This window comes from Sitophilus oryzae, unplaced genomic scaffold, assembly GCF_002938485.1.
Source record: "Sitophilus oryzae breed Bouriz unplaced genomic scaffold, Soryzae_2.0 scaffold_578_pilon_pilon, whole genome shotgun sequence".
Taxonomy (NCBI): Eukaryota; Metazoa; Arthropoda; class Insecta; order Coleoptera; family Curculionidae; genus Sitophilus; species Sitophilus oryzae.
This window is the reverse complement of record NW_022147171.1, coordinates 1118379-1134318: the sequence shown is the minus strand read 5'-3', so window position 1 is coordinate 1134318 and position 15940 is coordinate 1118379. Positions and strand designations below refer to the sequence as shown.

General features: G+C 30.3%; 1 protein-coding gene across 3 annotated transcripts in view; it reads left to right on the top strand.

Moving 5' to 3' along the window:
- The window catches only part of LOC115887589 (runt-related transcription factor 2), a 115479-nt gene that overhangs the window by 33933 nt on the left and 65606 nt on the right, over positions 1-15940 (top strand). For all 3 annotated transcript variants that reach the window (XM_030907059.1, XM_030907057.1, XM_030907056.1), the window contains exon 2: positions 11813-11926. In XM_030907059.1, coding sequence (XP_030762919.1) covers positions 11813-11926 — 114 coding nt within the window. The remainder of the gene's footprint in view (positions 1-11812; positions 11927-15940) is intronic.

Genomic DNA, 15940 nt, shown 5'->3' with positions numbered 1-15940 from the left:
TTCCCGCTCAAAATCGATCTTTTTTATATACCTAAATATTTTAAATGATCGTTTGCTCCTTTTTAGATAGAGCTATAAATTATGTATTAGAGCTAGTGAGCTCTACAATTACACTATTTAACATTTCGGAGGTCGCGCTTTATTTTTTACTCGAAAGGTCGCATGCGGGCTTCGAGTCCGCATGCTAAATTCAAGAGGTCTTAAGCGTTGCTAGTGGTGTAAAGATATAAAATAATTTGATAATCAAAATAACAATTATTTATTGATTTGCTTCATTACAAATAGCAAGCATAAACATAAAATATATAACATAAAACACGCAAAAAACAAATTAATAAATATTATTCAAAAAAAAAAATTAATAATAATGAAACAATCAATTCATATGACAGTGATTTACAGAATATTTGTGTGTGCTCAAAATATACGAAATTGTGACGTGACACTGTACAAAGAGTAACGAGCTGGTTTGTTTTTCCCAGGGTTGCCAGCCGTCCCGATTTCAAAAGTCCCGCGTCCCCACGCAAAGCCCGTATGTCCCTGTTTTAATTTGTTTAATACCCACACTTTTATTAAACAATAAAATTGTAAAATTTATTATTAAAAATACATGTTTATTAATTTCTTGAATTTTAAAACAGTTCTTTTCCACGAATTAATTAATATCTTAGAAATTTTACAATTAAAAGAAGTAGATATTGATTGCTTAATGAATATTCGATAATAAAAACTTGCGTAAAGGAAATTTACCAAAAAGGATATAAAAATTATAGTTAATTTTTTTTTAAAAACTAGAGTAAATTATATGCATTCATTGTCTAAGGTTGTTATTTATATATTTTCACGTATGATGTTGAAGTAGACAGATTTCGAGATAGACGCTAGAAATAGATGTTCAGTTAACCTCATTAGAAACGGAACTTCAAATCTCATTTAATTTTAATATATGGCATATAAGAATTTTTGGATTTTATTAAAAATTGGTACATCTAAAAAAATACTTATTTGATAAAAAAAAGTTGATTACTCACTTTATTATAATAATTTGCTCATTTTCAATTAAAACAAATCAGTAAAATAACTTAACTAAATAGTATCACAAACGGTCACGCGCGGACTGCCACTCCGCATATGAGTATAAAGAGATACTAACTACCCTAAATGATGTGCAAACGTTCACTTCTCATAAAATATGCAGAGACAGGAAGATACTAAGCGGCGCAGCATCGGGTGTTTCCAGATTTTCGAATTATCGGGAAAAATAGGTACCTGTGGACTGTGAGTCCGCGCGCAACCTTTAGACTCTTGAGGGTTAAATACTTCGAAAATTAATAGTCTTAAAGCTATTTCAAATGAAAATTTTCAATTGCTGATTTTCTGGATGTGCAATTTACTCGGTGATTTTTTTTAATTTTTCAATTTCTTACACATATTTTACACAAAATTAATAAAAAAAATCCGTCAATATAACAGTATCAAGAGCCTATTAATCGTCTTTGAACGTTATTATGTAATTAAAGAAAATCAGAAATTTTTAAAGCCGTTTTATGAAAAACGTTGTTCAAATTTGTTGTTTTTCAAATTTTTATTATTTATTACTATTCCATTGACTGCAACTAATAATTATGTACAGGGTGGGTCAAATTCGACGCTTTTAAATGGAAACACCCTTTTCTATAGGATATCAACAAAAACTAATATCGGTGTCTGGAGCTCAATTTTTGTCAAAAACATAATGGTGAAAACCGCATATCGATATCTGTTACCGTTTCGGAGTTACGGAGTGTTTTTCAAAAATATGCATTTTTAACAAATCACTGTAACTTTTTTGCTATGGAAAATTTTGTATTTTTATGAAAACGTTTCCAAAGCACCTTTTTACTTAGAATTTAGTGGTTTAAGTATAATTTTTTTAAAATTAATATAAAAAATAATACATCAATTAAAATTTAAATTAATAAATAATACATCAACAGAAAATTTGATTTTTTATATGGGACACCCTGTATATTTTTAATTTATTGAAAAGAATTTATAATTACCTTTCCAAAAATATACACACTTGATATTTTGCTCGATTCCTCTTCGAGATATAGAGTATAATAAAAATTCGCCCGCTTTAAATAAGTAAGCTTTGAACGGCACCGGCTGTAATGCAAAAAAATTCTATCTGTGAGCATCAATTAAAACGAAAATTATATTTACTATGAGAGATGCAGAATTTTATAACAATTTAAAATATATTTAACCAACATCAACACATTTAAACTATATCTAATAACAATAAAAATAAATAGCATACATGAGATTTTGCTACAGGTGTTCGACTGTTAAGGACAGACGGGACAGCTTTTAAACCTTTCTCACAGAATTTATTAACTCAGTAGGGGTGAAAGATGCCCCCTCATAACTACTAAGTATTTCTAATTCTTGTCTAGGTTATACGGAAGAATAAGGAACCTTTATTCTTCCGCAAATATATCCATAGGATTAGATCTAAGTCAAGCGGCCTCGACGGCCAACGGCTGGGATCTTGGTTAGCTATTCAATTATTCTTGAAATTGGCTGCAAAAATTTGCTGATAACTTCAGTGTTCAGAGGCGGTGCGTCGTCTTGCTGAAAAATATGTTTTCGAGTTCCATTAAGGGCATATCATCAATAAGGGGTCCAAAGTCTACTAGTTAAAAATGGCGAACTTTTAAAAATTCTGTATTTCGAAGGGAATTATAACAAAATATCAAGTGTGCTATATTTTTAAAAAAATTTAAAAAAAAAAAAATTGAAAAGTTAATTTTAAATTCTTTTTAGTTAATTAAGAATATAGAGGGTGTCCCAAATAAAAAATCAATTTTTTTGTTGATAACTCTTAAATTATTAATTCTAAAAAAATTATACTTAAACCATTCAATTCTACGTAAAAAGGTGCTTTGGAAATGTTTTCATAGAAATACAAAATTTTCCTTAGCAAAAAAGTTACAGCGATTTGTTAAAAATGCACATTTTTGAAAAACACCCCGTAACTCCGAAACGGTAACAGATATTGATGTACGGTTTTCACCATCATGTTTTTGATGAAAATTGAGCTCCAGACACCGATATTAGTTTTCGTCTATCTCCTATAGAAAAGGGTGTTTCCATTTAAAAGCGTCGAATTTGACCCACCCTGTACGTTTGGATAGAGGGTGAATGACGCTCTTCCATGACGGTTGTTGTTTATTCTAAAGTCGAAATTTTGCAAAATCCCTCTCTAAGAACTTTTAACCAAAAACATGTTTATTTGAATTAGATCTTTTAGAATTTACATATTATAAGATAAAACTGTGCATACAATATCTATAAGTTATCGTAAGTATCTAATACTAATACTAATACTAATCTATAATGATACTAATCACTAATCAATCTCATGATAATATTTTAAAATTTGATTTTTGTAATTTAATCAACGTGTTGTGACTTCAACAACCATAAATTTTCCCAAACAAACTCGAGGTCTAGCCGAGCACCCGAAGGGAGCTAAGGCGGCATCCCACGGTGTGTGTATCGGCGATCCTGGCTCGTGGCTTGAGTTCATCTAGGCTCGCCTAGGCTTGGCTCGTTATTCTGGGCTTGGCAAGTGGATGCGATCCCACGACGCGTGAAAGGTCGTGAAGAAGGCTCGTGTTGGTTTGGCAAATTTAGTTTTTAGTCGTGCCAATGGTGTTGCAATATGAACATGAATAATCGACGAAGACGAAATGCAGCTTGTGTTGCAGCCGCTTATTACATCATGTTGGGTAATTTTTTGAACCAGCAACAATGGCAAAAAAAGGCGTTGGTGGAGAGTGTCTTTGTATAAAAGCCGCAATATGTAAGTACTTTTATAGATTGGCCCTTTAAATTCAATACAATTTGATATAGCATACTGGGGGAGGGGGGTGAAAACTAGTCCTATTTATTTTTTTGTATCTGTCATTCTTCTGTATGTGAAAAAGTGAAGAATTTTTAGAATTTTACGTATGCAAAATTTAAACAGTACTCATTAACTTGTAGTTACAAATTATCTATTTGGTTGGTATGTTTTTAAAAGTTATACGGTTTTATTGAAAATAAAGATAATATGGCTGTAGATTGTACTAAATCACTTTATATTCATATTATAGCGATTGACTTTTTGTCTATGTATCTTTTTATTTTTTTTTTATTATTTTACTTATTAACTTACAATGTATGTACAGCGTGTAGACGACGCTGATACTGAACCGAACCTCCGTACTCGTTTCGAGGATCGTTGGATCGGGTTGAACACAACACGAGCCGAGCTCGAAGAAGCTCGCCTTCCTTTAAGTATCGTCAAGTTTCCGACAGAAAGCAGGTGCGGGTACGTCCAAGCCGCGCCAAAATTGACGAGCTGCCCTATAGCTGCCCGGTCCCACGACTTAGTTCAGTCATTAGGGATTTTTGCTTGGAAAAAAGTCCGGAAGTTTTGCAACTCTGCAGGTTTACAGGTTTTCGGGCCCATAACTAAAATCCAGAAAATGCACATTTCCAGACTTGCCGCCGGCGCCGCCATCTTGCCAAGATGGCGCCCAAAATCGGTATTTTGTGAATATCTCAAAAACTATGCGTTTTTCTCGAAAATTTTAGGAGAGCAAAATTAAAGAGAATAAAATTTCCTATAAAAAAGGTTTTATGAGAATTTTCGCTAAAGTCAACCGTTTAGGCACAAAATCCTTGGAAATTTTACAATTTTGCGTAAAATATGATATATTATGTATAGTCGATTTTTTGAAATCAAATGTCGATTAGGGTTCACTAGTACTAGTTTTAGTTTAGTTTCTTCAATTTTGTCATAAAACAGTGGCGTATCATTAATTCGCTCATTAATTTATGAATAATTAATTTTGATTATTGAAAATGAGTACTTGTTTCCACGCCACCAAAGAGGTAAAGTATATGGCGCGTTTATATTAACGTGGTCTCCCCGGAGGCCTACTCTACTAGATAAATTAAAAACTTTAACTTATCTGCACAAGACCGACGGATCTGGCTCATTGATGTCAAAGTCGATTGTGTCTGCTGTGCTGGGCTCATCAGGGTGGTCTCTCAATACGTCCAACTCTTTATCTTCAGCCGCCAGAGGGATATCTACAAGCAAGTCCAACTCCTCTTCATCGGATTCGTCGATTGACACTTCAGTGACGTTGTCACAGGATTTTCCATTGCAGTATGCACAAATCATTGAACATTTTAATCCTGCTTTTCTGCATCCGCAGGCTTTACCATAGTTGTTGGTTTTGCATTTACAGGATAAAAATGCCAAGAGGGATTTTGGAGCTGGATCTTTCAACGTTGTGACTGGAGTAATGCCTGTTTTTATTTTCTTCCAACCCCATTCTTCGGCATCTTTGGTACAACCAGACCAATGCTGATCCTGGTGGTAAGTTCGCAATGAATGCTGTCCAGCACGACAATTAATTATTCATAAATTAATGAGCGAATTAATGATAAGCCACTGTTTCATGACAAAATTGAAGAAACTTAACTAAAACTAGTTTTAGTGAACCCTAATCGACATTTGACTTCGGAAAATCGACTATACATAATATATCATATTTTACGCAAAATTGTAAAATTTCCAGGGATTTTGTGCCTAAACGGTTGAGGTTTAGCGAAAATTCTCATAAAACCTTGTTTATAGAAAATTTTATTCTCTTTAATTTTGCTCTCCTCAAATTTTAGCGAAAAACGCATAGTTTTCGAGATATTCACAAAATACCGATTTTGGGCGCCATCTTTGCAAGATGGCGGCGCCGGCGGCAAGTCTGGAAATGTGCATTTTATGGATTTTAGTTAGGGACCCCAAAACCTATAAACCTGCAAAGTTGCAAAACTCCCGGACTTTTTTCCAAGCAGGCCCCTTTTTTGATCCCCAGTGACTGAACTAACTCGGCAAGCCACGAGCAAGACTCGCCGATACACGCGCCGTGGGTTGTGGTCAACCTCCCAGTAGTGACCTTATTTCCATGTTTAAATAGTCTTTACCATAAATATGTACACAAGGTTATGTATTATCTAACTAAAGCTATTGATATATATTCGAACTCATACTCACCAGTATTTTTTGCCAACTGGTTAGGATTTAGTAGAAAATAAGTATTCTGGAAGTAGGAAGAATGCGTTGTCTTTATGTAGCGATGTTTCGAGCAGGTGAATTTCGGCATTGTATTCAAAATATTACTAACATGAAACATGACATTATTTACTGTAGTATGGTTGAAACGTTAAACCTTTGTTAAAATGCATCCCTGTTTCAGGTGAATTGGTTTTTCCTTTGTTACAAATAGACTGATGGTCACCTTGTACTCAAAGCAAAAAAGAAATGATTTGTAAAAAGCCTTTGGGGAAAAGTTTTGGGGTAGGTCTGATTTCTTCTGTTTATTATGTTTTTTGGGCTACTGAATTCAAATCTGATGTTTGAGAAAAATGCAAAAAGTTGAAAAAAATGGATTTTGGCGGTTTATAACTTTAAAAATATCAACTTTTCATAATAATCTTTCTATTCAAAATTAAAGTTAATAAAATTTTCTATAATTTTTGTTAATTAATTTTTTTTCTCTGAAGAACTGTTCGGGCTCAACAACCAGTTCAAAATTAGCGTTTTTTGGTTGTCTCCGGAAATACCTATTTTTGTACTCCAATATTCTTAATTTATTATTAAAATCTAGTATGTTTTTTTTTGTAGCTTTAAGTCAAATGATATATAAACAGCGACTTCAACAATATACACCTTCCAATAATAAAAAATCAAATTTATATTATATTTCAAATATATGTAAATACAAGTACAGGTATATGTGGTTGCAGATGAAAGAATCCACTGTCACTTGTTAAAAGAGAAAAGTATGGAGCGCATTAATGGGCAGTAATTCTTAAACTATGAAATTTAAATGAAACGAAGAAGTAAAACCTCTTACAATAATGAACAACTCTATACCTAAAGAAAACAGAACTATAATTATAACCTAACCACACTTTTTCAACGAATTGCTATGGTAAAACATGCAGATAATACATTTTTGCAGTGCGAGCTTAGTGCTTATTCTCTTTCTCTCTTGTAATTTTTAATGGCTACTCTGAGAAGCTTGTGGAAGCACCAAGAGCATAGAAAGTTCGACAAGAATGCAAAGAAAGCATATCTGCTGCAATATTATTTACTGATTCCATAGTGCCTGCTACTATCTCACATTAAAAAGCAAAAATTGTATCACATAAAGCTGAGGAGGATGTGATATGTCCATATTGCGAGAAGCACTCGTTGGCTTTATTAAATAATTACTTGACAATAAGGGGGTGGGGATATTTATCTTTTGGTAATTTTGATGGCCTATGTAGCCTTGTATAAAGACTGCCTTCTTTCCAAAAACTAGAAAAAGGACACGCATCTCAAACACTATGATACTTTTTCTTACAGTCGACATAACTATGTTGTGATACAATTATATATGTTGTTATAGAATTATTTCTTCGACTTGATTAATCTTTAAATTATATTAATCCTTCACGCAATAAATAAGTGTGACACAGCTTCGGAATTGTTTAACTAGAAGACATTAAAATTTCTTAAAGTTTTACATAAAAATAATGACGTGAAATCCGTCATTGGTGCCTTTAAAGATCTCCAAGCAAACTAGAACGATATTGCTGAATTCGAAAACTTATTTCTAAAGGACCGGTTGAACTCTTAGTTAATTTGCCCAAACTGGTTTGCTCATACCAAACTGCACCAATAAAATATTGTAAATAAAGTGTAAACAGAAATCGTTATAGTTCGGTCGACATGGATTTTGAAAATAAAATTTTCAAAATCTTTTATTTATTCTACATCTACATACAAAATAAAATCTACATCTAAATATATATTATTTAAGATTACATTGTACTATTAATTATAGAAATCTTAAAAAAGAAGCGGCAGTTAAAAAACTAATACAGAAATAACCTAATATAGAACAGTATAGTGAGTTACTTACTGTCTTCCATAACTAAATCATAAACAATTATTTCTTCGACTTGATTTTCTTTGTCCGTTTCGATGTCAGGTATACTTTGGCGTTGAATTAACTCTTGAAAGTCAGTAGAAGATAACCGTTTTGTTAGGCGTACATTCTTCCCAACCCAACTCACTATAAATTCTTTCAAGTGCAGGAGGGGTTGTCTAACCAAACCACATATAATAAACAAAAAAAGAAATCCAAACCAGTAGTAGAAAGGCCCGATTAAGTTGGCCTTATAATATGACTAACCTCGACCTCATCTGTTAAAGTGAATTCAAAATTATCATGTATTTTTTTATTGAAGGATTCTTATACATATTTAAAATTTCTTCACTTGGATTCACATTACTAGAAACAGTGTTTACAAAAAAATAATTGACTTCATCAGGATTACTTATGCCAACAGGTAGTGTGTTATTACGTTGTTTTATTAAATTAAGTAATAACTTCCTCCCATTTTTCTCTGTAAGTACAGTTAGTAAATTTTGTTCTTAAATAAATTCTTTTCTCAGTCCTTATTGCGTTTGTTGTACGATTCCTTAGCTCTTTGTAGTATTAATAATGAGAAGGATTTTTTGTAGTTTTATATCTTTTTAGGCTTTTATTTCGTAATTTCTGCATAGTTTTCACATTCACATATATTTTCGTACTTTTATGCTTAGGCCATGCTTAAGGCGTAAAATTGCTTTACTTTTATGTCTAGGCGTTAAAATGACTTTTTTATATTGTCAATCACGTCGCAAAAATTAATACTTTTATGACGTTTGAACAAAAATATTTTTTGCTTAAACTTTTTAAACCACTCTATCTTTTCTGTTTTTTTTTCTAAATTTAATCTACTACTTATGTTGCCATATTATCAAACAATTATGTTTTTTAACTAAAAACTGAAAGCTGTACCTTGCTACTCCCAATGCGTTGAACGCTATATACGGGAGCTATTATTATTATAACTAAAAACTAAAAAAAAATTCAAACATTTTTTCAAAAAAAATCGAAATTGTCAAAAAATTGTTTTATCGAAGAAAAAAATTCACAGTCCTTTACAAAAATGCAACCGGGGGGCATTGAAAATGATGAATAAAGACGTAAAAATATGATTAGTGTTAATATGAGTGTATTACATACATATGTTTAAATAACGAACTTAACAAAAAACAACAGATTTAAACATTCACTGAAAAAGGAGTAAAGAAAAGTAGTTTAGAACTCGACCTAACCTAACCTAACCAAAGTCGAGATTTTGCAAAATCTCAAAAAAGATCTCTCGAAAATAATAAATAGTGAAATGACATTTACCCTCTATGGATAGAACTCTACCTATGGTCCCATATAAACTGTATTACTAAAATAAATAGCTTTGACATATAAAGTTTTTAATTGTTGCTTTTCTTGATATACTGCCCTGATTTTATTTTATTTTTCCAGAGCACTCATACTCTCTTTGTATGTTATTTTTTATTCCTAGAAGGATGATTTGAAGAAGAAATATTTCGTTCATATTATTGATGTCATTATAAATAAACCCTTGTATAATATGTTATACTTCTAGATGTTATAGTAATGCATTTTCGTACAGCAAACTTTCATTCCCTATTCTACTCCCTAAGGGTATGAATTTCATAAATTCCTATGTCCAAATAATTAACTCATGACTTTTAAATGATCCTTTGTGCAAATTTTTATGTGTATAATCCAGAGGTCATGAAGGTTTATATAATTTTTTACTAACTTTACCCTTCTTATTCTTTCTGTAGAATTTTATTCTTCTAGACCAGATAGTAAATGATTTTCATACAACAAATCGTTTGACATAATTTTACACTCTAAGAGGATGAATTTTCTAAAATCGCTTTGCATAACTAATTCACTAATCACTAATGTTCTTTAAACGAACCTTTGTGCTAATATTGATGTATCTAAAGCTGGTTGTATGAACTGACCCCTAAAATATCTAAAAACTTGATATATAATCCCTATAATCTAACTGACACACCACTGACAAAGACAAATAATTGATTTCTAGAGGTATTTTGTGTAGGTGTTTTTCAGGTATGTTTTAATATTTATTCGTTTTACATAAAGAAATACCGATTAAACGATATAATAATACTTCATAACAAATCTAGACATATATACCTTTCATTTAAAAAAAGAATTGAGGATTTGTGGATAGATTGGTGAGGCGATTTCGGCGGGATGGATGTAACAAAAAAACCCTTTGAGCTTTTATATATGTACCCCACTTCGGTGTCACAAGCTGAATTTTTCAGCGAAGGAAGTACAAGTACATGATATGGGGACCCTTATTCCAAAAGTAGTACAAAATTAGACCGGGAAAAAGGGCATCATCAAAAATCGATATATTAATACCAACGTATAGAGAAAACAAATACTTATTTTTTGATCCAGTACAAAATAAAGTCTTCGTAGGGAGTCATGTTTTATAATTATTTATAATTACAAAAAAAACATTTCCATTAGCACTTATGACCGAAAAAACTTTAAGCATGAATAACTCATTTCAATCATGCGAAAATTTGGTTTAAAAATTGATTTTTTTAAATATAACTTTCATTTAACAAAAAAGGAAGGTCTAAATGAAAAAAAGAAACAATTTATAAGTTTCGCTTATGTCAAGACATAAGCGAAACAATTTGACAATTTGCTTATTGTCAAGACAAGGTAACAAAGCAAACCCCATATTTTTTGCTTTTAAACAAATAAAGATATGTCAATAAACAATTAGCGATGTCCGACTGCCGCCGCCGCGCCGAGATTTCCTATACGTATACGCGTGATGATGTCATGGTGTGGCAAATGTAGCATTTTAATTCGATTTGGGCTCCCTTATATAGGATAACAGAAACATTTTCAATGTTAAAACTTCATACTCATGTTTCTGGCGTCGAAATATGCTATCCCTAAAAATATTTGCATTTATTTAAAACTCACTCTGTATATGTAAGTATTCTATATGCTTTTAATTAAATACACTATTTAATTTTCTTATAATTTAGTCGATTTTATTAAGTATTCCTCCATGACACTTTACTGTCCCCTTCGTCTATCTAGTGCTTCACGTTCATAACGAATGATCGAACCATTTCTAATAATCCTAAAACTAAACTACACAACCCCCCTAATCTATCACAGATGGATTTTTGACGACTGTTCCATTAATCATCCTTTAAAGGGGGGTACGTAAAATACCTTAAAACGTAGGGATTTAGACAAAACAATTGGGGGATGACAAATTAAGATTCTAAATATTCTCGAACCGTAGAACTTCGAATAATCTTTTATTAATTTCCATAGATAAAATTGCCTACTCTTACAACTCTCAGTAACCTGTAGTAACCTGTAGTAACTAATATATAGCATAAACAAAATTAGAAAATTTTGGTAAAATGACTAAATTACATCGTACAATAAGAAAAACTTAATTCCAGAGACAAAATTTTCAGCCACTGTTTTTTATTTATATTTGATTGGGATGGTACTCCCCTAGTTTAATAGGCATATAACCACTTCCTGTTTACATTAAATCATAGGTGGTACTGCCATTTCTAAATAACAAAAAAATCATCTGAGTGGTACCACTGGTACTCTAGTAGCTACTACTACTACTACATCTTTTACCTCATCAAAAAGTAGGCAACTATGCGAAAACCACAACTGTTTCAACTCATAAGCGAGAAACACCATGAAATGCATGAAATAGACTAACTGATCTTTTTTAAACAACTTAATATCAAAGCATTTTTTCTTTTCAGGAAAGAGTTTTACTTTAACAATAATGGTTTCGACGACGCCTCCACAAGTTACAACATACAACAAAGCCATTAAAGTGACTGTAGATGGACCTAGGGAACCGAGATCCAAAACAAGTGAGTATGGTCATTTTTTTTTCTATGTGATGTTGTAAATCCGTTGTACAGGACGAGTCTTAAATAGGTGCAAATATTTTCAGGACTGGTAGATCTCGATAAAAGAAACATACTTTCTCTTTACCGTTTTTTAAGTCCAAAATAACTGAATAATTTTACTTTGAAAAATTCCAAAAAAAATTGCTTAAATTTTGAGAACCACTGGTACTTTTCTGGGGTTTGTTTCTTCTATATTTAATCTTTTACCTTTGTTGTCATATTATTAAGAAATTAGGTTTTTTAATTAAAAATAAAAAAATTTCAAAAAACATTCCAAATTTTCAATTTTTTTTTCGCGATAAAACCTCATAATCGTTAAACGTTCTTCAACTCAGTGTGAGTACATATCAAAGTAAAACCTCTGACGAGGGGTAGGGGACAAAAAACTCACAATATTTTAAGATGTTTATTTAAATTTAATTTGCTTCAAAAAAAAAGGCGGCGACATGTTTCGGGACTTAATAATTCCCATCTTCAGGCCCAGAAAGCTAAAATATTTACAATGAGAATAATAAACAAATTCTAATATAGTCATATAAAGGTCAAAATATAAAATACAATCACAAACAAATTAAAAGGTTAAACATTTAAAAAAAAAAGGTTAAAAAGTTATTTCTCAATCACAATTATTCAATCACAGACAACATTATGACAAGCTTAGTTTGAACATTAAAACAACTACATAACAATCATAAAGGGAAATAATACTAAAATTAAGTTCAACAAAAAACGAAAAAACTTCAAGAACTTTCCAGGTGAGGGGAGCCATATAATCCATTGTAATTAGTTTAAATGACAGAAAAAGAACACAATAAGAAAATATTTATGTCATATTCCAATGCACAATTCAAAGAAATTTACTTAACGTTTGTTTAAATAACGTTTTTGTGAGTATCCTCTTATTTTAAATAACATAATTATAATTAAATTGTAATAAAAATTAAATTTCTACAGGGTTATTCACCACATACGACACGGAGTATTGTAGCTAAACGATTATATTTTTACAAATTTCAAGTTTTGGGTTCGATGAAGGACTATTAGAGGTACAATTTAAAAATAATTTGACAAGATACAGAGTGTCCCAAATAAGTAAAAAATATCAAAGTTATATTTTTTTTAAATGGAACACCCTGTATATTATTACATTTTTAGTTTCTACGATTAAAATAAAGGTAAATTTGATTAAGGTTTATTATACTTAAACCTTACCGTTTTTGAAATATTTTCAATTTTGGGAAATTGCAGTAAAAATTTTAAGGCTTCATTTCTCCAAGGGTATCAAAGTTTTTAATACTAAATATTTACTGAAGTGTTGCAATAATGAAAATAATACTACCTTATACAGAGTGTCTAAAAATTTATTTTAAATAATTTCTAGCTTTAAACGCCAATAACTTCTTTAATTTAAATGGAACACCTTGTATATTTTACGAGAATCAGATGCACAATTTAATTGTCTATCAAATTATATTATACCATTTTTTAATGGTATAATATTTACATTAAAAATGGTATAATATAATTTGATAGACAATTAAATTGTGCATCTGATTCTCTTAAAATATACAAGGTGTTCCGTTTAAATTAAACAAGTTATTGCCGTTTGAAGCTAATAATAATTATTTAAAATAAATTTTTAGGCACTCTGTATAAGGTAGTATTATTTTTATTATTGCAACAAAATAACTGATCAATAAATAAACTTCAGTAAATATTTAGTATTAAAAACTTTGATACCCTTGGAGAAATGAAGACTTAAAATTTTTACTGCAATTTCACAAAATTGAAAATATTTCAAAAACGGTAAGGTCTAAGTATAATAAACCTTAATCAAATTTACTTTTATTTTAATCGTAGAAACTAAAAATGAAATAATATACAGGGTGTTCCATTTAAAAAAATACAACTTTGATATTTTTTACTTATTTGGGACACTCTGTATCTTGTAAAATTATTTTTAAATTGTACCTCTAATAGTCCTTCATCGAACCCAAAACTTACAATTTGTAAAAGTCTCATCGTTTAGCTACAATACTCCGTGTCGTATGTGGTGAACAACCCTGTATATATACAAATTAAAATAATTATAATTCTTAACTTACTCTAACTAAGATAACTAAATATAGAAAATTTATCCTACAAAATACATTTGACTAATGTTTAAGTAAATTTCTTGGAATTGCATGCATTGGACATTTATATATATATATATATATATATATATATATATATATATATATATATATATATATATATATATATATATATATATATATATATATATATATATATATATATATATATATATATATATATATATATATATATATATATATATATATATATATATATATATATATATATATATATATATATATATATATATATATATATATATATATATATATATATATATATATATATATATATATATATATATATTTTTTTTCTTATTGTGTTCTTTTTTGTCATTTAAACTAATTACAATGGATTACATGGCTCCCCTCACCTGGAAAGTTCTTGAAGTTTTTTCGTTCTTTGTTGAACTTTAATTTAGTGTTATTGCCCTTTATGATTGTAATTTAGTTGTTTTAATTTTCAAACTAAGCCTTAATTTTCTAACTTTGCCATAATGTTGTCTGTGATTGAATAATTATTGTGATAGAAATAACTTTTTAACCTTTTTTTAAAAAATGTTTAACCTTTTAATTTGTTTGTGATTTTATTTTATATTTTGACCTCTATATGACTTTAGATACTACTTATTAGAATTTGTTTATTATTCTTATTGTAAATATTTTAGCTTTCTGGACCTGAATATGGGAATTATTAAGGCCCGAAACATGTCGCCCTATTCTTTTTTTAAGCAAATTAAATTTAAATAAATATCTTAAAAGATTGTGAGGTTTTTGTCCCCTACCCCTCGTCAGAGGTTTTACTTCCTCATAATCCTCTTTCTGAGAATGAAATATACGACCCCTAAATATATTTGCTCTTATTAAGACTTACCCTGTATGACGAGTGCTATTTAAATGGTGACCCAAATGTTAAAGAAATAGCCCCGTATTCTATTTATTTTTGGATTTGCACATCAATCTTTTTTTTAAATGCAGGAAATAACTCCATACATTTTAAGCAATTATCCAAACAGTTAACTCGCATAAAAACTGGACTAAAATAGAGGTGACTCTAAAATATAACCTGTGTTACGAATCAAGAAAGATTTCGACAGACGAAAATGGCAAAGAATAAAATTTGACTGTGAATTAAAATGTCAGACACAACTGTCACTGTTAGGAGTCCTGTTGCTGGACAGACTATACATATAAGTGAAAAAAAAACTTATATAAAAACACTAATACACGCATGACCATATTTGTGACAACCGTGCAGTAAAGACATTTTTGGTATCATCTCTATTTTTGTACGAAATGATACGAACTCGCTGTCCACGACCTAAAAATATAATTTATATGTCTATACACTCCACCGTAAGAAAGTTATTAACATTTATTAATTGTGGAAACCTGTTCCACAAATATTATAATTTTAGAATGTGTATTTGTGCTACCACAAATACCTTGCACCATAAAAGTGTGTAATATAGATACCACAAATATACAAATTTCAACTTCCTGTAAAAAGGACTCCACAACTATTGTCTAATGTGAGCAATTATCATTAACCTTTTAATATAACATTTTTAGTAATTTCCGTGTAATTACGCTGATTCAGAATTAGTGTTTGTGGATGCTACATATTGCTATTTGGAATCATTGTTTTCGTTCAAGCCGCTATATTATCACATATTTACCGAAAAAAATCGTAACGTACCATACTATCGAAAAAAACACGGTGTCAAGGACGGCTGGGGAATGACAATCAATAATTATTATTATGAGCGAGGTCAAGCCCTAGATCTCCATTTACTTGGCCCGTACTATTCTTTTTTTCATGACGCGTACTGCCAAT